General features: G+C 43.6%; 1 protein-coding gene across 1 annotated transcript; it reads left to right on the top strand.

Moving 5' to 3' along the window:
• Nucleotides 1-328: 328 nt before the first annotated feature.
• On the top strand, nt 329-13,643 carry LOC141415587 (peroxiredoxin-like 2C). Its single transcript, XM_074052531.1, has 6 exons — nt 329-598; nt 938-1,006; nt 4,590-4,643; nt 4,813-4,918; nt 9,096-9,227; nt 12,966-13,643. Exons 1-6 carry the CDS (start codon nt 407-409, stop codon nt 13,091-13,093), a joined length of 681 nt encoding a protein of 226 aa, XP_073908632.1. The 5' UTR covers nt 329-406; the 3' UTR covers nt 13,094-13,643.
• The last annotated feature ends 9,856 nt before the right edge of the window (nt 13,644-23,499 follow it).

Below are 23,499 nucleotides of genomic sequence, written 5' to 3'. Positions count from 1 at the left end.
GGCCAGCGCTACAGTGCAGGCAGAGGCCTTGACCTTCCGCCACACCTGACTTCCACCTCTGCAGTGCCCGGCGCGCCCCTTCCCCCCGCCCCCTCCTCCCGCCGGCCCGCCCCGCCCCGTGCAGGTCATTTCCGAGCGTCTCGCTCCGCCCCCTGCCTCCCGCCACTCCCTGAAGTCCCGCCCCCTCCACCCCATCCTCTCCGCCACGCCCCTGCGCCTCGCTGGCCCCGCCCTCTGCGTCACGCCCTCGGCCACGCCCCCTAGGCCCGCCAGTGCGCCCCGCCCCCTGCGTCACGACCGTGCGCCCCCTGCGTCACGACCGTGCGCCCCGTCCTCTGCGTCACGCCCCGTCAGGCCTGGCGCGCCTCCAGCCGGCGGCCGACCCGGCCATTAGGGTGCCGCTGAGATGGCCGCACCGGTCACTCGGCAGGTCAGCGGCGGCACCGGCCTGGCCCTGGCTCCGGCCTCCACCGGCCCCGAGAACGGACAGCCCCTGGAAGCCGCCGTGGCCGAGCTGCCCGTGCTGGACGCCTCCGGGAAGCGGGTGCCGTTCGGTGCGCTGTTCCGGGAGCGCCGGGCCGTGGTGGTCTTCGTGCGGGTGAGCGCGGGCTGCGGGCAATGGAGCGAACCCTCTCGCTTGCTAGGAGGGAGGGAGGTATCTGGATGGGGTGGGCTGGGCCCAGCTCTTCCCGCTGGGGTTCAGGGCCTTCCGAACGCCGGGCTCCTGCCGTTCCCTTTAAACGGGGAAAAGGAAAAGAGCCTCCCCACCACGGGAAGGCCATTTTCCCAGCTAGCGGGGCAGCACGCAAGGACTGGGCGCTTTGGCATCTTGATGCTTTCCTCCCGCAGAGGGGTTGCGTTATCACTGTCACGCATCGGGAGGGATCAGTCCCTGTTACGAAGCGTGCTAACTTGCCCTTTTCCTGTTGGATTTCAGCATTTCCTGTGTTACATCTGTAAAGAATACGTAGAAGATCTGGCCAAAATCCCCAAGAGTTTCTTACAAGTAAGTTTTCCGGGAGTGGGTCCTGCTTCTGGACACCCTGTCCCTTAACAAATGCTGTGGGTCCTGCTTCTGGACACCCTGTCCCTTAACAAATGCTGTGGGTCCTGCTTCTGGACACCCTGTCCCTTCCAAATGCTGTGGGTCCTGCTTCTGGACACCCTGTCCCTTAACAAATGCTGTGGGTCCTGCTTCTGGACACCCTGTCCCTTAACAAATGCTGTGGGTCCTGCTTCTGGACACCCTGTCCCTTCCAAATGCTGTGGGTCCTGCTTCTGGACACCCTGAGCCTTCCAAATGCTGTGAGTCCTGCTTCTGGACACCCTGTCCCTTAACAAATGCTGTGGGTCCTGCTTCTGGACACCCTGTGCCTTCCAAATGCTGTGGGTCCTGCTTCTGGACACCCTGTCCCTTCCAAATGCTGTGGGTCCTGCTTCTGGACACCCTGTCCCTTCCAAATGCTGTGGGTCCTGCTTCTGGACACCCTGAGCCTTCCAAATGCTGTGAGTCCTGCTTCTGGATACCCTGTCCCTTAACAAATGCTGTGAGTCCTGCTTCTGGACACCCTGTCCCTTCCAAATGCTTCGGCTAGAGCTTCCAGCAGGTGTCCCCAGCCCAGCCCTTCTCCCCATGTCTCCCTGCACCTCAGTAGCTGGAGATGCACATTAGAGACCCACTCCTGCCAGGATTTATTTGCTGCTGCCTGCGTGAATGTACAGGAAAATACTACTATATCCTAAAGCAGCCTTTGTAAAACTAAGTTCTGTTTTCCCATAGACCTTTATCAATTAGGATTTGAAACAATAAAGTTGGCTGATGATGTAACCCTGGTTTTTAAAAATACTGTTTTATTATGTACATCTTTGGGGGAAAGCTTAGTAAATGACCATATCATTTTGAAGAAAAAGAATTCTTTTTGAGACAACATCTCATTATGTAGCTCAGGTTGGCCTCTGCCATCTGAGTGCTGGAATTACAGTTGTGCCCTTCCCCCATGCCCAGTTGCAGAAAAATGTTGACTGTTCTTTTGTTTAGGGGTAACTTTTGATACATTTTTGTATTATAGAGTGATTATATCAGGCTATTAACAAAACCATCATCTAACAAACTTTTAAAGAACATTTGAAGACTGCTTTTAGGAATTTTGAAGTATGCTTTTTTTGTGAGATGGGAGTTTGATCTCAAGGCTTTGCACTTGCAACACAGTTGCTCTACTGCCTGAGCCACACCTCCAGGCCATTTTGCTCTAGTTATTTTTGGAGATGGGAATCTCACAAACTATTTGCCTAGGCTAGACTTGAACTGTGATCCTGCTGATCTCAGTCTTCCAAGTAGCTAGGATTATAGGCCTGAGCCACCAATGCCTGGATACAATACATTGTTAATTATAGTCACCATGCTGTGTGACAGGTTTCTGAAACTATTTCTGTTACCTCAATAAAACTTTCTACCCTATGAGCAAAACCTTATTCTGAATCCTCCTTTCTCTGCCTCTGCTAACTGTTAGTCTACTTGTGAGAGCTAGACTTTTTTGGCGGTACTGGGGATTAAACTCAGGGCCTTGAGCTTAATAGGCAAGCCCTATACATACCACTTGAGCCATGTCCCAGTCCTTTTGCTTATAGTTTGTTTTTCAGATAGGTTCTCACACTTTTGCGTGGCTGGCCTGAGACTGTCATGCTCCTCCCTCTGCCTCCAGGGTAGCTAGGATTACAATTGTGTGCCCCTGAATTAGACTTTTTTTCTTTTAGTAGGACTGGCATTTGAACTCAGGGCTTTACATTTGCAAAGCAGGCACACCACACTTCAGTCACACAACAGTCCGTTTTTGTCTGCCTATTTTTGGAGATGGGATTTTGAGAACTTTTTGCCCAAGCTGGCTTTGAACTGCAGTCCTCCCCATCTCAGCTTCCCAAGTAGCTAGGATTACAGGTGTGAGCTACCAGTACCCAGCTTGAATTACACAGTTTGATTCCATATACAGTGTAAGTGAGATTGTGCAATATTTTCTGTGCCTGGCTTATAATGTCCACCAGGTTCATCCATGTTCTTAAAAAATTTTTCTTCCTTTTCATGACTGAATAGTTTCCCATTGTGATACCACATTTTTCTTTATCCAGTTATCCATTGATGGACACTTTCACGTGTTAGTTACTAATAGTACATCAGCTGGGCGCCAGTGGCTCACGCCTGTAGTCCTAGCTACTCAGGAGGCAGAGAGCCACAGGACTGAGGTTCGAAGCCAACCTCTAGTAAATAGTTCTGGAGACCCTATCTCGAAAAAACCCATCACGTAAAAAGGGCTGAATGTGTGGCTCAAGTGGTAGAGCACCTGCCTAGCAAACACAAGGCCCTGAGTTCAGGTTTGAGGTCAAACCCAGTACTACCAAAATAAAAAAGAGACAAGTTCATCAGTGAGCGTTGGAATACACTTCTCTCTCTGACATGCTGATTTCATTTCCTTTGAATATATATCCAGAACTGGTGTTTTCATAATGGTTGTGCTAATTTACCTTCCCACCCTCAGTGTGGAAGGGGTCTCACTTCTCCACATTCGTACAAACATTCATCTTTTGTCCTTTGATTAATAGCCATTTGTACTGGGGTGGGGGGTGTTAGCTCATTGTGGTTTTATTTTGCATTCCCCTAAAGATCAGTAATGTGGCTGTTTTTCATGTCCCTGTAGGCTATTTGTCTTCGGAGAAATTTTTTTTTGGGGGTGCTGGGGTTTGAACTCAGGGCCTCACACTTGCTAGGCAGGTACTCTGCCACTTGAGCTGTGACACCAGCCCCAAGAAATTTCTATTCAGGTCCTTTGTCCATTGCATTTTTTCAGTGCTGGAGATCTAATTGAGACTCTGTATGCCAGGCCAGCACTGTACCACTGAGCCACATCCTCTGCCCACTTTCAGCCATCTTTTAATTGGATTTTTTGTGTTCTTGCTGTGAAGATGCTTGAGTTCTTTATATGTATTAGATTTTGGTCTCTGTACAGATATTTTGTCCTAATTCATGAGCTGTCTCTTCACTCTGTTAATTGTTTCCCTTGCTGTGCAAAAGCTTTTAACTTTGATGCAACCTTGTTTGTTTATTTTTGCTTTTGTTGCCTATATTTTGGGGCATATCCAAGAATCTTTGTCCAAACCAATTGAGCTTTTTCCCTATGTTTTACAGGTTTAGGTCTTACATTTAAGTCTTGAAATGCTTTCTTGACAAAAAAAAAAAAAAGAAAAATCCTGTGAATTAAACACTGTTAGCATACATTTCTTTGATATACCTTAAACAAGTTGGCTGTTTTTTTCTTCGTTTCCTTTCTTCTAGGAGCCTATGAGCTAATGCTAGGTGGATTAGCGCTGTATCAGGGGAAGTTGTGTAATTTCTGATAATACATAGGTGCTCCTTTTTTCTCCTAAAGGAACAACTGAATTAAACATTTTTGGCATGTGTTTCTTCTCTATGACTTGTACAGTTTAGCAGTTTTCTTCCATTCTTCTAGGAGCCTATATGTGGCATTAGTGTTGAATCAGGGGAAGTTGTAGAAAATATAATTTCTAATTATATGATTGTGTCCTTCTTTCTCCTCAAGGATGCAAATGTCACCATCATAGTGATTGGACAGTCATCGTATCATCATATTGAGGTAAATGTCTAGTGAATTTGTGAACAAGCAGTTTAAACCTGTCTCAGATGTAAAAATTGCATCATTTGAGCCACTGAGTATAGGCTACATTGGCTGATTAGTTACTTTTACATTACTGTTACTTTTCTCTCCTTTGGGCTTATAAAAATTCCAACTATTTTCTCTTCAGCCCTTCTGCAAACTGACTGGATATTCTCATGAAATCTATGTTGATCCTGAGAGAGAAATTTATAAAAGATTGGGAATGAAAAGAGGTGAAGAAATTGCCTCCTCAGGTAATACCTAACATGCCCCAAATAAAATAGACTGGTGGTGTATTTTTGCACATGCATGTGTGTGCATAGAGAGACAAGTGGTGCATTTATAAATAGCCTGCTTTTTCTAATCCAGTAATTAGTCTGTAGATACCATGCTCCAGGATTCATTTTCCAGGTGCATGTCATCTTCATGGCACTGTGACAAAACACCTGAGATAAATAACTAATAAGGAGGAAAGGTGCATTTGGGCTCAAGGTTCAGAGGTTTCAGTCCCTGGTCAGTTGACTCCATTACTTTTGGGCCTGTATGGAGGTAGCACAGCATGGTGGGGAGCAGGGTAGGGAGGCCTCTTCCCTTCATGGTAGCTGAGAGGCAAAAGGAGAGGGAAGAGCCAGGGTCCCGGCATGCCCCCCGGTGACCTCACTTCCTTCCACAAGGCCCCACCTCTTCAAGGTTCCACTACCTCCTAATAGCACTGTAGGCTGAGGTCCAAGCCTTCGACACATGGACCTTTGGGAGACACTTCCAAACCAGAGCAAATGACTCGGGAAGCTTTTGGCAAAGTACTGTTGAATGAAAAAAAGGAAGTTGCAGGACATTGTTTCAGTTATGATTGAAATTTTGTGAAAACAGGAAGTGTTAAAGACCAGTGTGTATATGTGTGTGTGATTAAAAAGGTTTTAACAGATTTGCTGAGTGCCAGTAGCTCTTGTCTGTGATATAGAGTGAAGTTGTACATATTTGATACATAGAGGTTGATAACCTTAGAGGTAAGAATTCGTCTGTGACTCCACAAATAATGTCATAATTTTATCACTTCCAAAAGGTTCTACTTGCCCATTCTTTTTGTATGTTATGATACTATTTCCCATAAGATATAGCCTCTTGCCAGGTGCTGGTGGCTCATGCCTGTAATGCTAGATGAGAAGATTGAGAGGCTGAGATCAGGAGGATCATAGTTCAAAGCCAGTCCTGGGAAAATAGCTCCCAAGACCCCTTCTCCAAAATAACCAGAGGAAAATGGAGTGGAGGTGTGGTTCAGGCTGTATAGTGCCTGCTTTGCATTCATGAAGCCCTGAATTCAAACCCCAATCCCATCACACACCAAAAAGTTATTGCACTGTTTACTTAGTATGAAAGTAAGAAAATTGGCTGTTTTGAGAAGTGCTGGGAGTCATACCAGGGGCTCACATAGGCCATGCAAGTGCTCTAGAACTGCCCCACGCCCTCTGTTCAACTTCTTTTTTTTTTTTTCTTGAGGTACTGGGATTTGAACTCAGGGCATACACCATGAGCCACTCCACCAGCCCTTCTTTATTCTGGTTTTTCACAAGATAGGGTCTCTTAAACTATTTCCCCAGACTGGGGATTAAACCTTGATCGTCCTGATCTCTGCCTCCTGGTCAGCTAGAATTACAGGCCACCAGCACCTGGCACAACTTACTTTTTATGAGTACATTTTATTTTTGTAGTTAAAATAATTTTAAGTTCACACAGTTTCATATGTCAACACCATGGCTTTGGATACTCCGTGTCCTTTAATGAAGAAATTCTCCTTAATCATTTGAAACCCAACCCAAAGAGCCTCTTCATTGTTCTTCAAGCAGGAATTGCTTCCCTCCTTGGACCTCTCTGTGTACTCTGTTACTGCACTGAGGTTACTGTGTGGAACTGTATAGTTAGTTGAAGTGTTTGATGGTTTTGCTTGATATTTTCTACATTCCCTGCCCTTTTTCACAATTGCTTATGATGAGTAGATCTTAGTAAACTTTAGTTGAACTGTTTATGTGTGTTTCAGGTAGGAAGAGCTTGGTGTCTGAAATGTCAGACAAGAGAGCTCTCACTCAGATCAGTCATTCTCTATGAATGTTATTGAGCTCTTGTTTGTGACACCACTGGATTGGATGCTTCCAAGACACAGTCCCTGCCTTCCAGAGATTTTAATGCCGTCTACAGGCCTGCACAAAGGCATGGGGAAATGTGACTCATTTGGAAAAGTGCAGGTCCCTGCCTCTGGCTCAAACCTAGGAGCCAGTGGGTAATTGGTGGGAGCCAAGGACAGGTTGGGGCTGACTGACCTGAATCTGGATGACGTGCCAGAGAGGTCAGGTATTCTGAAGGCAGTAGGGGAGCCATCCATTTGTGGGAGACAGTCACATACTCTGTGTGGAGAAGGAACAAGGCAGTGGTGTTTACTACAAGGGTTGTAGTCATGAGGTAGGAAGAAAGGAGAGGGGCTCAGGAGAGATGGGTCTGGGCTGTTTGTGAGTAGATTGTCATGATCCTTTTGCTGATTTTTTGAAGAAAGTGACCCAACTTTATTAAAACTGAGCATGAGCTAGCATAAACAGGAGCTTGTCCCCTCCCAGTACAGACTGCAACAATACAGATGTGAGCCTGACTTTGCTACACTGTGTCATGTGCTGTAACAGTCTCCCATGTGTAAGCTCTGTTTATGATTTAGTACTTTAGGTATATAAACTGTGAGTTTCAGACCTTGCCACAATAAAGATAGGAAATCCCAAAGAAAATGGGTGAATTTAAAACCAAATAAATGCTTGTAATTAGGAGGATGCAGCCAAATCTTTTGACTCCTTAAAATATATTTTGTATTTATATAATATGTAATGTGAACAGTTACATGTAGATATGTATATAATGCACAGGCAAATTTATATAAATATGTATTTATAATGTATATGTTACATAAACTTTATTTGATACATAATAACTGTATAGTTATGTAGTATATAAATTCTGTTTTATAGTATTAAACTATTATATGTCCAAGCAGAAAGTAATAGTTTCTCATAAACTTTTTCTAAAGGTTTCTCCCCATAAAGCATGAAATTTGGGATCCATCTCAGAATAGTCTTACTTGAAGATTAAGGCACTAAAATATATTATGCAATTGTAATTTAAAATTCATGTACTCTTTTTTTCGGTAGTACTGCAGTTGGAAGTCAGGGCCTTCCACGTAGGTGCTCTACCACTTGAGCCACACCACCAGTCCTTTTGTTTTAGTTGCTTTTCAATAGGGTCTTGCATTTATGTCCAGCCTTCCTAGACCATCATCTTCCTGTTTACACTTCCCACGTAGCAGGAATTGCAGACATACAACATCACACCCTGCTTTTGGTTGAGATGGGCAGTCTCAGACTTTTTGCCCAAGCTGGCATCAAACCGCAGTCTTCCTAATCTCTACACTCTCAGTAGCTAGAATTAATTATAGGCATGAGCCACCTTTTTTTGGTAAAGGGTATTTTTTTTATTTTCAATTTCAAGAAGGGTATGTCTATTCAAGTGCTGTATGTACCTAGCAGTTCTGGGACACAGACCCATTCCATGAGGTAGTTCTGTCATTTCCCAGCCAAGCCATCCAAGAATATAAAAAGAAGGCAGAAAATCAAGTGTGGGAGGTTTCAGGAGCTCGGTGTGAAAGTGACTGTGTCACTCATTGTTAGAACAGTCACAGGCCATCCTGTCCTCAAGGAAGATTAGGAAGTGTAGTTTATCTGTGGGCCCAGAAGGAGGAGAAAGTTTTGTGACCAACATCTAACATTCTGTGCCACAACCAAATGTCAGTAGGTGAGGGACTGAACAGAGTGTAAATGGACAGTTAAGATGGCAGCAATTCCAATGTGAGACATCTATAACTGCCATTGTTCTGTGTAGACAATCCTGGTCTGTGCTCACTTCTTCCTTTAAGCAGCAGTTCTCAACTGGGACATTGCCTTCCCTGGGAGACATTTTCTGTCGTCACCACTGTCGAAAGGTGTTACTAGCATTAGTGGGCATAGAAGGCAAGGGTGTTGTTAAACACTAGACAAAGCATGAACTGGCAAAACACCAACAGTGAATGGTAGAGAAGATACTGAAGGAAGAAAAAAAGGCAAGTAGAAAGTGAGATGCTCTGCTCTAAACGTAGGAGTAAAGAAAGTAAGATGTGACACCAGAGAGTCACATCTTTGTCTTAATTAATTATCTTTTTTTTTAATTAATTATCTTTTGAGTTTTTAAGAGAGGGTCTCACTGTGTTGCCCCAACTGGCTTCAAACTCGTGACCGTCCTGCACCAGCCTCCTGAGTGCTGGGATTACAGGAGTGTTAGCTGAGACTGTTTTATAGCAGTAGTAATTTTTATATCTAATGAAATATAAAATGATTAATCAAAAAACACTTCTTACTATTTCAGCACAGAGCCCTCACGTAAAGTCAAATCTGCTCTCAGGAAGCCTTCGGAGCCTGTGGCGGGCAGTGACTGGACCTCTTTTTGATTTCCAAGGAGACCCGGCTCAGCAAGGCGGAACCCTTATTTTAGGTCCAGGTGAGTTCAAGGCCAAGGTCCAGCCATTAACTTTGGTGGCTTTTACAAATCCAAAGGCCACCAATTTTCTGCAGTAGGTGGCACCATGTGAAAATGGGCAGCATGGGCTAATAGAATATAGGGGCATCTTCTGTCTTCAGAGGCTTCTGTGTGTTTTGAAGTTTGTGAGTGTGATGAGTTCTACACACAGTTCTATACCTGAATAAGTGCAGGGCTTTGGGATAGGAAAAGTCAGCTGTGAGCTGGTGACTTATGTATGACTATTATGGTCTTCAAAATCTCAGAGGGAGAGCACTGGCTTAGCACATGAGGCCCTGGGTTCATTACCCAGCCAAAAATAAAGAAAGAAATAAATAATTTCATAAATAGCTCAGTGGAGGTGAGCAGGTTTTTTTTTTTTTTTGGTAGGACTGGGGTTTGAACTCAGGGCTTCGTGCTTGCAATGCAGGCACTCTACCACTTGAGCCACACCTCCAGTCCAGGTGAACAGTTTTTAGAGAAAAATCATCAAGCACTTGTGTGTGTGTGTGTGTGTGTGTGTGTGTGTGTGTGTGTGTGTGTGTGTTACTAGGGTTTGAACTCAGGGCCTACACCTTGAGCTACTCTACCAGCTTGCAATGCAGGCACTCTACCACTTGAGCCACACCTCCAGTCCAGGTGAACAGTTTTTAGAGAAAAATCATCAAGCACTTTTTTGTGTGTGTGTGTGTGTGTGTGTGTGTGTTACTAGGGTTTGAACTCAGGGCCTACACCTTGAGCTACTCTACCAGCCCATTTTTTGTGATGTGTTTTTTCAAGATAGGTTTTCATGGATGATCTTCTGATCTCTGCCTCCTGAGTGTCTAGGAATACTGGTGTGAGCCATAGGCGCCCGGCAAGCGCTTTTTTTTTTTTTTTTTTTCTCAATGAAAGAATCTATCTAGTTATTTTACTGAAAGCTAACAAAATGAGGGGACTTGCACAGACTCAGAAAGGAAGTCAGTCCCAGGGACAGCTTATTCAGTAAGAATTGCCAAGCCAGGCATGGTGTCTCGGACCTGTCATCCTAGCTACTCAGAAAGTAAGAGATTGAGGGGATCAGGGTTCCAGGCCAGCCTGGGCAAAAAAGCCCATGAGACCCCATCTCAACCTATGGCTGGAAGTGGAGATGCGCGCCTGTCATCCTAGCTATGCACGGAAGCACAAATAGGAAGATTATGGTCCACGTCTGCTTGGGCATAAAGTGAGACCCTATCTGAAAAATAAACAATACAGCCAGGCACTGGTGGCTCAATGCCTGTAATCCTAGCTACTCAGGAGGCAGAGATCAGGAAGATTGAGGTTTGAAGCCAGCCCAGGCAAATAGTTTAAGAGACCCTATATTGAAAATACTCATCACAAAAAGGGCTCAAGGTGAGAGCCCTGAGTTCAAGCCCCAGTACCATAAAGAAAAATATCTAATACAAAATGGGCAGAGCACCTGCCTAGCAAGTGCAAGGTTGTGAGGTCAAGCTCCAGTACAACCAAAAAAAATTTCATTGTCATCTTAGACCCCATAACCATACTTTTCATGACTTTATTGATCAGTTTGGGCCACTCTGCTCAGTGTGGAGTTGAATTTCTACCATGTTGAAGTTTGCAATAAGGAATAAACACCACTTATGGCAATGCCAAAAAGTCTAAATCACTGTGTTGCAAGTTGATTTTCTTTTCTTTCTTTCTTTCTTCCTTTGTTTTCTTTTCTTCTCCTTTTTAATTTTTTTTGTGGTACTGGGGATTGAAGTCCCCAGTACGTACCACTTGAGCCACACCTCCAGTCTAAAATCCAGATTTTTAAAAGGAAGTCTTTAAAGGAGGATTTTGACTTTTTGACTGAATGTTAGGACTTTTGGGCTTTTTTTTTTTTTTTATCAACTGACATCTTCCTTTCCCTATTGCTCATGGATTTATACCAGTTAGATTACTGTAAAAGAAGCCCTTCAGGACTGGGGTTACAGCTCAGTGGCAGTGCACATGCTTTCTGGATTCAGTCCCCAGTACCAAAAGCTAAGTAAATAAATGAGCCCTGTTTCATGAGAATAAGTCCTGTAAATTTGCCCCAAGAGCCATTGAGCCATTTGGATGTTGTTTGTTGGTGTTTTGGGTATAAACCCAGAACCTCATATATGCTAAGGAAGTGTTTTATCTCTGAGCTACACCCCTGGCCCAGAGGTGTGATTTTTTGTTTAGTTTTGTTTTTGTTTTTTGTGGTGCTAGGGGTTGAACCCAGGGCCTTGTGCACATGTGAGTCAAGTTCTGTACCACTGAGCTACAGGCTTAGCTCCCAGAGCCATGTACTTTTTTTTGGCTCTGCTGGGTTTGAACTCAGGGCTTTGTGCTTGAGCCATGCCCCCAGCCCCAGAGCCATATTTTTGAATGAGGAATTTCCATCCTGAGCCGGGAAAGGGGTTGTTTTTTTTTTCTTTTTTGAGTTCCTCCTCTCTATGTCTCTGAATTACTTGACCACACCTTCAGTGGAGTAAGAGTGAAGAGCATGGAGTGTGCTATTCATAACACAAAAAGAATACGTGATGCTGTGCACTAGGTGTGGTTTTAAACACAGCTCTACACCATGGCTAACCCAGTATTTCATCTCGCCTTACTAGATAGTGAGCCAAGTTAGGATATTAACCCTAAGGAGTACTGTGGATGGCAGATGGGTGCAGTACAGAAAACGTGCCACTGAATCTAGTGGTTTAAGTGAAAATTCTGGTCTTTAGTTCAAGAACCTAAGTAAGCAGCACCCAGACTATAGCTATGACTTCTTTGAGTTGATGTAAGGATTGTGGAGATCTGTGTGTATTGTAACTGATTGTCTTATGCCTTATTGTTATTATTATTATTATTATTTATGGGACTGAGGTTTGAACTCAGGGCTTCATGCTTGCAAAGCAGGTGCTCTACAACTTGAGCCACACCTCCAGTCCATTTTGCTCTGGTTATTTTGCACCGTTTATTTTTTTTTTGGGTGTACTGGGGTTTGAACTCAGGGCCTCATGCTTGCAGGCATGTGGTCTTCTACTTGAGCCACTGCCAGTCCCCTGCTCTGGTAATCTTGGAGATGGGGTCTTGCAAGCTGTTTGCCCAGGCTGGCCATGAACCGCAATCCTCTGAAACTCAGACTCCCAGGTAGCTACGATTAAAGATGTGAGTCACCAGCACCCAACTTAATACCTTATTTTGAAACCTCTTTTGGACTACATTAAATCAGTGTTTGGGAGTGATTTCTGTGTGGATGGGGCTGGGGATCAAATCCATGGCCCCACGCACACTAGTCATGCGTCTAGCACTGAGCTCCACCCTCAACCTCAGGAGTGAATTTTTCTGAAGCAAGTGATTTGTTCCATGATTACATATATTAAGAATCAGAGGTGATTTTAGAGCTTGATGTCTATGTTAATACTGGGTTCTGCCTGTTTGACAGGACATTTTGTTTAATTATATTTAATAAAACCTAACTGAAGTTTATAACTTAAGAATGCTTCCTCTGGATCTCACAAACATCAAATATCACATTTATTTAACTACGCCCTTATCATACTTTATTGCCATAATGAAAAGTTATGCTGGCAATATAGCAAAAATTATGTGCTCTGGGGGATTAGTTTTTCCCTTTGGACTAATTAAAAGTTGTAAAGCTTCCTTGGTCTAGTAAGCAGTAAATCTACTGAGTAATCCTTACTGTGTGAACCTTAGCCTTTTATTCTTACTCTCTTCCAGGTAACAACATCCACTTCATACACCGCGATAGGAATAGATTGGATCACAAACCCATAAACCCGGTTTTGCAGCTCGTAGGCGTTCAGCAGGTGAACTTCACGAACAGACCTGCTGTTGTCCACGTGTGACTTAATATGGGAATCTGTCACTTGCAAATGGGCTATCGAAATGGGACCTTAAATGCCAGGGCGTCCCATGCTTAAGTGGTGTCTGACTCTCTGGGCCCTACCAGACACGGAGGGGTTTTAAAAGCACCAGGAGAACAGTTGTCAAAAAGGTGACGTACTTTTAAAATTTTATAGCTTTTAAAATTTTATGTAAAATAAGCATAAATTACAAAAGAAAACTTTAATGTTACACAATTATGAATATTCTTGCTAAAATTATTTCACATTATATCCATTCAGTAGAAGATGCTCTTAGCAATTAAAATATAATTAAAATTAAAATATAATTAAATTTTAATCAAAATATCTTGGCAATTAAAATATAGGGAAGAATATGTTAAGGGAAGTGAATGCAACCCAAGGCCATTTTATTCAGTGAAGAAAGCAGGACGTCAAACTCTGTAAACAGTATAACCACTTTTTGCTATGCGTGTATATATATATATATTTTTTTGTATGCTTAGAAAAAAGACAGGAAATAAACACACCAGCACATTGCCAGTGGGTCGTCTGTGTGCTTTCTTTCCCAGATGTTTCTGCATTTCCCAAGTGTCCTCTATGAGCACAACTGCTGTGTATGTCAGGAAAAGGTCTCTATAAACATTACGGACAGATCCCTGTCTCTGTGGAACCTCACAGAGGTGCAGGTGACACAGGATGCAGTCCATGAGTTCCATCCTAACTGCTTTACTTAGAGGAGATAAAACTGAACCTCCCAGAGCCCCTGGTCACCAGCCACCCACTGTCCACTTCATTAGGGTTTTATGTGGGATGAAGGCAGTAGGAGAAGAATACTTGTTTTAGGTTTTTATTTTTTTCTTTAGTGTGTTGATCCTGGGGATCAAACCCAGGAACTTCACACTTGCAAAGTAAGCACTCTGCCACTTGAGCCACACCTCCAGTCCATTTTGGTCTGGTTATTTTGGAGATGGGGTCTTGTGAACTCTTTGCCCAGGCTGTCTTCGAGCCTCGAGCCTCCCGATCTCTGCCTCCAGAGTATCGAGGATTACAGGTGCAAGCCAGTATACCTGGCGCGTTTTGTGTTTTTAAATGGCGTATGGTACTTTGGAAGGTTAAATGTGTATGCTATGGGTGTTTGTGCACATATGTGTGTATGTGTCTCTATGTAGCTGTCTACACACACACATGCACCAGGGCATGTTTTGGAGCTGTATTCATTGGTTTGTGCCTCATTTTATTCCACAATAATTGTCTTACAGCCTAAAGGTTGAAAGAAAAAGCACACAATAAATTTACATTTTTATACAGTAAATGGAAAAGTAATTGCTACTTTTTGTTTTTCAGTACTGGGGCTTGAACTCAGGACCTACACCTTAAGCCACTCCACCAGCCCTTTTTATCTTTTTGGTTATGGGGTTTTTTTTTGAGATAGGGTCTCTTGAACTATTTACCCAAGCTGACTTCAAATCACGATCCTCCTGATCTCTGCCTCCTGAGTAGCTAGGATTACAGGTGTAAGCCACTGACGCCTGGCAATTACTACTCCTTTAGAACATGCAGCTTTATACTAAGCTCTACTTTAAGTTCCTACCCAGAATAACATGGTGGCATCTCTCTTGCTCGGGCTCTGGGCTGCATACCACCTTAACAGTGATGTGGTCTGAAGATTAAGGAAAGAAAGTTCCGCTGTCTCTTGTGTTTTATGTGCCGTGGGAAATTTAACGGGCAGAAAGTAATCCTTCTGTCACCCTAGCTACATGGGAGGCTGAGATCAGTAGGATCATGGTTTGAGGCCAGCCAGGGCAAATAGTTTGTGAGACCCAATCTCCAAAATAACCAGAGCAAAATGGGCTAGAGATGTGACTCATGTGGTAGAACACCTGCTTTGCAAGGCAAGGATGAAGCCCTGTGTTCAAACCCCAGTTCTACCAAACACACACACACACACACACACACACACACACACGAGGTGAATAAATGATAAACATCCCTTTACCTGGCACACTCAACTCACAGTAGTGTGAGGGAGGTCTTGGAAGAATACTGTCAATGAAATGCTCCAAGGTTTCCTCATGAATATTTAAAAGCAGCTTACAGCTAGACCTGTAATCCTAGCTACTCAGGAGGCAGAGATCAGGAGGATCATAGTTCGAAGCCAGCGGGGGCAAGTAGTGTGAAAGACCCTATTTGAAAAAAAACCCACCACAAACAAAGGCCAGTGGAGTGGCTCAATGTGTAGGCCCTGAGTTCAAGCCCCAGTGCTGGGAAAAAAAAAAAAAAAAATCAGACCACAAGTGTAAACTAGCCTCATTCATCTCAATGAGGTATTGATCAGATATCTTTTGGAAGTCAAACTTGTCTCTAGAAAATTATTTTAAATATTAGGCCAATCTTCTTTCAATGCCATTTTTAAAATGGAATATTTTTAATGTTCCTTTTGAAATCACCACAGCACACTCTAAGAGTAGCTTGAAATCACTGGCATTTCCAGACTCTGACACCTAACGACTTGAAATACAATGTGTGAGTGTATTTGCCAACTTGATGTAACTAAAGAACGGCTTCACATTTTCAAACAACATGCACTCATGTCTTAGGAGCACAATGTTCCATCCTTCCTTCTGCTTAAACCAGTGGGTTTTTCCACTCCATTTCCCCACACTGGGAAGCCCAGACTTTGACGTTTTGCTGCTCACGTGTACATTGGCAAGTGTGAGAGCCTCCTGTGAATTAATTGTGTTTTCCAGGCAAGAGGGAAAGGAAGAAAATGAAAATGCTCTCAAGAATATATTGAATGGAGCTAAGCATGGTGGTGCATGCCTATAATCTCAGTGATCTGGAAGGCTAAGGCAGGAGGATTGCAAGTTTGAGGCCAGCAACTTAGTGAGGCTCTGTCTTAAAATAAGATAAAAAGAAAAAGACTGGATAGGAAGCTCAGTGGTACTCTGCATAGCATGTGCAAGGCCATGGGTTTGATCTCCCATACCACAAATAAACATATACACACAAAGAAATGACCCATGTATGTTATATTTTTTAGGGAAATAAAACATAGCCCCAAAGGTATCCTGGTAGGGAGACCTGTGACCACAGATAACTTATCATTTTTTTGTCATTTTTGTAGAAGAGAAAATGTATCACTTTCCTAATGTTGAGAAATTAGTCTAATACTGACTTAGAGTCCATAGCCTTGCAATGTAATCACATGATAAAAATTATAAAAGGTGCCAAGTCCTGGTGACTCATGCTTGTAATCCCAGCTACTTGGAAGGCTGAGCTCAGGAAGATCTCGGGATTCCAGGCCAGCCTGGGCAAAAAAGTTCTCAGAACCCCATTTCAACAGGAAAAAAAAAAAAGCTGGGTATGGTCACACACACACCTGTCATTCCAGTTACAGTGTCATGAAATAGGAGTTTCTACTCCAGACTAGACCTGCAAAAAAACAAGACATATTTCCAAATAACCAGAGGAAAAAGGACTGGCAGAGTGGCTCAAGTAGTAGAGCACCAGCCTAGCAAGTGTGAAGCCCTGAGTTCAAATCACAAAAGCTGTGTGTATGGCTCAGCAGTGGAGCCCTTGTCTAGCATGTAAAAGGTCCTGAGTTTGAGATCTTGCACTGCAGTGTGTGTGTGTGTGTGTGTGTGTGTGTGTGTGCGCGTGCAATCAAAGTAATTCTGTTTGCATATTCGCTTAGGTTATTTTATTTAAGATAGAAAAATAGAGAATAGACCCATATATAGGAATTATGCATATATATATGTGTGTGTGTGTGTATGTATGCACAGTTTATTTAAATATGCTTATTGATGCATAAACTGTATCTTAAAAACACTGTCTACCTGTTTGGTTTGAAGGCACAAAGGGATAAGAGTCTTTTTTTTTTTTTTTTTTTTTTTTTTGGCAGTACTGGGGTTTGAACTCAGTGCCTTGTGCTTGCTAGGCAGGCCCTCTACCACTTGGGCCACTCCTCCAGCTCAAAAGATTCTTTACTATACATTAATCTATATTGCTTTGTCCTCTCCAAAGTTTGAACCATGCAGTGCAGATATATTATCTATTCAGTGTAAATACACATTTTTTGTGGCACTGGAGTTTGAACTCAGACCTCCACTTAAACTCTGCTAGCCCTAAATACACTTTAACAAGTAATAAAAATGCTAATTTATCATTACACTACAACCTCTAGTTGTTGTTAGAAGTTATTGGTAGAAGATTCAACTAAAATGCAGTGCCAACCTCATGGCTTTGAAATTCTAGTTCTGGTGTTATCTCTTGTTATCTCAGTTTTCCACAAAGGAAAATATGCTAAGGTTGACTGGGAAGATGCAAGTAAATAAGATGCCACATCTCCCATCTTAGAGCAGAAAGGAGGTCGAGCCAGTACTATGGCTCAGTGTGGGCTTCCAGCTAGTCAAGGAGCTCACACATGCTAATTCTGGAACAGTTATGAAAATAGGAAGGATCAAGTAAGAGAAGAGGATGGTAAAAGTATTCTAGAAGAGGCCACAGCCTGGGCAAAAGTCAGCGTATGAAAGGCCATGGCACTTCTGGGGACTCAACTGGGAGGGCATCATTGCTGATGTGCCCAGGGCAAGTGAAGGAATGGAATGAAGACATGCTGCTGAACAGGTGAGAGTGAGATCCCAGAGGCCTGGTCCAGCATCTAAACAGCATTACTACTGAAGGGAAGTAGGCCTGGAGAAAGAAAAGAACTGAGCCAAACCTAGAACAGAAGCCAGTGGCAGTGGCTCACGACTGTAATCCTAGCTACTTTGAGATTGAGATTGGGAGGATCACAGTTTGAGGCCAGCCCAGGCAAATTGTTCTTCAGACTCCCATCTCTAAAATAACCAGAGAAAAATGGACTGGAGGTGTAACTCAAGTGATAGAGTGTCTGCTTTGCAAGCCTGAAGCTCTGAGTTCAAACCCCAGTCTCACTAAAAAAACAAACAAAAAAACACAGGGACATGTAAAAAGGACACAAAAGGCAGTATGAAGCAGTCTCTACTAGTCAAATCTGGGACAATTTCAGCATCAAAATAGTGACAGTAAGGGATCGTACCCCATTGTATAAAAGTAGAATTCAATAATCCATAAGCCACCTATGTACATACCCACAGCATAATGGGAAAAGAAAGGTTTCTTTGTATAGAATGACAATAAATGTAGACAACTAGACAATGCTATAGCCATTATAGTAACAACCCATTCTGCACTACCAATGGGTACAAAATTGGTGTACACAAGTGGTGGTCTTTAACGTATCTCCCCAGGAATGACAGTTTCAAAAGGAAAGTCCATAGGTTCAGAGAGGATAACTGCCAGACACTTCCTTAATGAACCCAATAATCCAAGTTCACCAATTCCCCAGAAAGGGACAAACTTGCCATGGGCCTCCTAAAGTGATATAGCAAAGATGCACCATCACTATGGAGAACGCCTACAAAAGTGCTGGTGGAGAGGCTCAAGTGGTAGAGCACCTGCCTAGGAAGTGGGAGGCCCTGAGTTCAAACCCCAGTACCACCAAAAAGAAAGTGCACGTCCTTAGGATTTAGGAACAGGGGCAAATGCTCTAAAGGAAGTTTTTTGACAATTGGTGAACTGTGAAGCTGGGCTAACTCACATTGTAGTAATGCTAAGTGTTCTCATTTGACAGTTACATTATGGTTATGTAAAAGGAGTCTCCATTTTTAGGAGATAATCTCAGATGGCCCAGAAATTAAACTTTTCTCTCAAAATTAGTTTGTCCATAGGACTGAAAATTTCCAAAATGAAACAACAAAACCAAAACCAAATAACCCCCAAAAAATGAAGATCGCTCTCGCAGACACGTGTGGGATGTTCCAGGGGAGAAAGTCAGATGGACTTGCCCTAAATGGGGAGGGGCACCTTGAATGATAAAATGATGCAATTAGATCTGCCATTCTCAAGTTTACTGGGGAGGCAGGGTGGAGCGTGGCCCATGAACCGTGCATGTGGCCAAAGAACAAGTCTGGTTTCCAAATTCTTTACTTTGATTTTCCTAAATACTATTTATTTATTTGTGAGACTACAGTTGAATTGCAAAGCAGGTGCAGAGATGAGGTGTCTTGAACTACTTGTCCTGGCTGGCTTAAACCATGATTCTCCTGATCTTAGCTTCTGAAGTAGCTAGGATTACAGGCGTGAGCCAACAGCACCCAGTTAGCAGCTAGATTTAAGTCAGAAGCAGAAGTGGTTTTATGTTTGCTTGTTTGTCTTTTTGTGGTGGGGATTAAATCTAGTGCCTCTCATATGACAGGCAAACTTTCTACCCCCACCCCCAGAGTATAAGTTTTAAAATATGATATTTAATACTGTGAACCTAATGAAGTTATAACACATTAAATATGAAGACAGTGGTACTTTTTTAAAAAAGATAATATTGTTAAATGACAATTCACTATTGCTGACAATTTCTAGAAGCAGGTATCATGGGTCATCTGAACCTTCTGCTTTTTGTCTTCTGCATACCCCCTAACTTTGGGTAAAACAATTCACTTGAATGTGTCTTTAGACCTATGGAGAAAACTGACAGAGAATCCAACCTCTCTTCCTATTTGTGCTCCCCGTTTTCCTATGGAGAAAGGTGGGTGAATGCAGGGAACCTACAGTGGGTCAGATTTCCTCTTAGAGGGAGGAGTCCACAACAAAACACCCAAAAAATTACCCAATATATTTGAATTGGGAGCCAATTCTCTTCCCAAAGCATAAAAGACTTTGCAAGGAATTTTCTTCCCAGCCACAACAGGAGACAGAGCAGAAGTTGCTTCTACAGTTCTGTATCTTCTTAAAATTGATGCCCTTGTTGCACGAAGAATGTCGGACCAGCCAGAACAAGACTCAAATCCAGGTGGTTGGAGGAAAGGAAGATTTATTACACTAGCGGGCCAGCACCTGGACCTTTTTAAAAATATCACCAGCCCCATAGCTTAGGGCTGTGGGGTTTTTGTGCCTCAGGATGCAGAAGCAAGCAATTGGGAAGGACAAAGGCAGACGTGGCAGTTAGCCTCTCGCCAGGAGGTTACAACATATCACACTAGCACAAGGTTACAGCATACCACACTAGCACATCTGTGAAGCCAGGGCCTTGCCCGGGGAGGGAGCACATCTGTGAAAGCGGGGTCCAGCGGAGGGGAGGGAGTTTCTACTGCCTTCGGAGCTTTCCCCTGGGTTTCTTTATCACCCTTTGTTTCCTTCCCTGTGGATCAGGGGAAAGTTAAGACAAAGATGTCCTTGTCTTGCAACAATTGGCAAAGGGAATGTGTGTAGGGAGGGCAAAGGAGGTTGTGAGCTACCTCAATTACCTGACTATCTCAGCGGATTGTCACTGGCAGCATATGCTGTCCTGCTGCACCATGCCCTCTGGAGGAGGCCTGGCAGCACTGGGCACTGGCTTGGCAGTTGGGACCAAAGGCAGAAGCAGTGAATCTGCAACAAAGTTTGTAGACTCCATGCTGGGCACTGGTGGCTGACACCTGTAATAGTTCCTGAGACCTTATCTCAAAAACAAAAAACAAAAAATCCATCACAAAAAAAGGTGGGGGGGCTGCTGGTGGAGTTTGTTTGTTGCTGGTAGGAATTTATTTATTTTTTGGCAGTACTAGAGTTTGAACTCACAGCCTCATGCTTCCTAGACAGGTGGTCTTACCACTTGAGCCACTCCACCAGCCCTTCTGGTAGGAATGTTTGGCAGGAGTATTTCTGTGACAGGGCAGATTTGCTAGAAAAAACAGTGGAAGAATACCAGGCCCTACGTTGAAAATGCACACTTCGTGAGGCTCTTTCAAGGAATTTTTTTGTGGGTTTTTTTTTTTTAATTGTTGTGTTTGTGAGGGGGTTACATTGTGGCATATACAAAGGTTATTACAACCCCTCCATCATTTTCCTTTATCTTCCCCTCTCCCATTCTTGGAATGGCTTCAGCAGGTCTCATTTTTCCATTTTCATACATGAGTACACAGTATTTGCGCCATATTCACCCTCCCACGCCCTTTTCTCACCTCCTCCCCTTCCCACTGCTACTAACCCCCTAGACAGGTCCTGTTCTCTGGTTTTGTGAAAGAAAAAAAAAGACATTTTTGTGAAAGAAAAAAAAGACTTTTTTGTTTCTTTAAGATACCTACATAGGGAGTTTCCTTGTGATATCTCCATGTATATACATATGTATTATAACCCAAATTGGTTCTTCCCCTCTATTTTTATCCTTTCTACCTTAGTCCCCTTCTTGTGGTGATTTCAAGAGGTTTAAAAATCCTATATTCATTCTTGTATTGGAAATACATCAACCATGTTCACCTTCTTAAGTTCCTTCTTTTACCCTCCCTCTCCCGTTAGTGACCTCCCATTAGCGTGAGCTGTGTTTCATATGTGTTCCACATACGAGAGAAAACATGCCGGCCTTTGTCTTTCTGAGCCTGGCTAACTTCACTTAAGATGATGATCTCCAGTTCCACCCATTACTTGCAAATGAGAAAAGTTCATTCCTTGTGGCTGAATAAAATTCCATTGTGAGAAATACCACATTTTCTTAATCCATTTGTCAGTAGTGGGACATCCTGGCTGTTTCCATAGCTTGGCTATTGTGAACCGTGCTGCCATAAACATGGGTGTGCAGGTGCCTTTGTAATAACCTATGGCACATTCCTTTGGGTACATCCCTTGGAGTGGGATTGTTGGATCGTATGGCGGATCTTTTTTTAGTTTGTTAAGAAGCTTCCATATTGTTTTCCATAATGGTTGTACTAGCTTGCATTCCCACCAGCAGCGTGTGACGGTTGCTTTTCCCCCGCATCCTCGCCAACATTCTTGATGGTAGCCGTTCTAACAGGAGTGAGGTGGATTTTTTTTTTTGGTACTGGGGCTTGAATTCAAGGCCTACACCTTGAGCCACTCCATCAGCCAATTTTTGTGATTTTTTTTCGAGATAGGGTCTCACGAACTATCTGCCCAGGCTGTCCTCAAATCACGATCCTCCTGATCTCTGCATCCTGAGTAGCTAGGATTACACGCGTGAGTCACTGGCGAATTTAGTTTTTTGAGCTCTCTGGAGGTTCTGCTTATTAGTCCTCTTTCAAGGAAATGTTGAAGAGAACAGGTAAAGACCTAGTTTGCAGTTGCGTGCTTGGAAGTTGTTTGATTTTCATGAAGGCTTTATAAACATCACTGGGGCCTGAGGGTTTGATTAGCAGTGGTGTGCCAAGCATCCTGAAGAATCCTGGCAGTGACAAGTTCTGACTTTTGTGAATGTGAAGTGACTGGGGAGGCTGAGCACTTGCCAGCAGAGTGCCAGGAATGGATCTCTGTGGAGACTTTGTGGATTCAGATCTGGTTCAAGTTCCATTTCCAGGAACTCCTTGCCCTTGGGTGAGCAGTGTGTTCCTGGGTGTGAAGTCAGCCACCTTGTGTTCAGGTTCTAACCAGGCCACGTAACTAGTGTCAGGCCTTCTTGTTCTGTTAAAGGTAAGTACATCTGGCTAAGTCAAGAGTTTGATCGTCCGTGTGTGATGTGACCGTACAGAGTTGCACAGGTGGGGTTCCAGATGTGATGTAACCACGCGCCTTTTTCCATAGGGTGTTAGCTTGCATGGTAGCTTTTTGGTTTTCCTCTGCAAGAATAATTCATTTTATTGTTCTTAGATCAGGGGTAGAATCAGACATAGCACTCTTGTAAGAGCTGGAATTTAACCGTGCTGCAGATTTCACCTCCATGAGGATTCTGTGAAAACCTCAGCTTTGGAAGCATGAGCAATCCTTTCTCTTTGGTTCCTTGAGCATCAGTGACAGCGTTTAGAATTTACTTGAGTAAGAACTGTGGCTGCTCCTTGCCCCTCCCAGCCTGTCCCCTAACTTGGGGAGCAGTTAGGATTCTGTGCTCATGATGACATTTATTTTTGGCCCATGTGTCACAGAGTTAGTGGTGACTTCTGGTCGTACTGTTCTTCATGAACCAGTGGGAGGGAAATAATGAAATTGCCATAATAATGTTAGAGTTTTTCAGTCCAGGGACCCGAACAGAGGCAGAGCGAGTCTGCACGTCTCTGTGTCCGTCTTATTTCCAGGCCTTACTCCAGCAAGGGCCAAGAGGGCTTCTCTCCGGGACAGTGTGATTGTGTAAAGAGCAGTGATGATCTCTCACATTAGGATTTTCCTGGTGGCCGAGTTCAGGGCTGCCCTCTTGACAGCTTTATTGAGGGGCCAGTCCTTCCTGGGGGCTTTTGGGTGGTGTTAGCACAGCTCAGCGTTCTAAGAAGGAAACTCAATTTAAGCACTGTTAGGAGTATTAATTCATGTTACTCTTTGATGTGTATACTCCTAGATGTGTCTGCTTCCCCCTCCCCCGCAATAACTCCAGTTGCTAGGAACAAGCCACTCAACTGCTTGATGGC

The sequence above is a fragment of the Castor canadensis genome, chromosome 13, assembly GCF_047511655.1.
Source record: "Castor canadensis chromosome 13, mCasCan1.hap1v2, whole genome shotgun sequence".
NCBI classification, from domain to species: Eukaryota; Metazoa; Chordata; class Mammalia; order Rodentia; family Castoridae; genus Castor; species Castor canadensis.
This window is presented reverse-complemented; position numbering and strand designations above follow the sequence as displayed.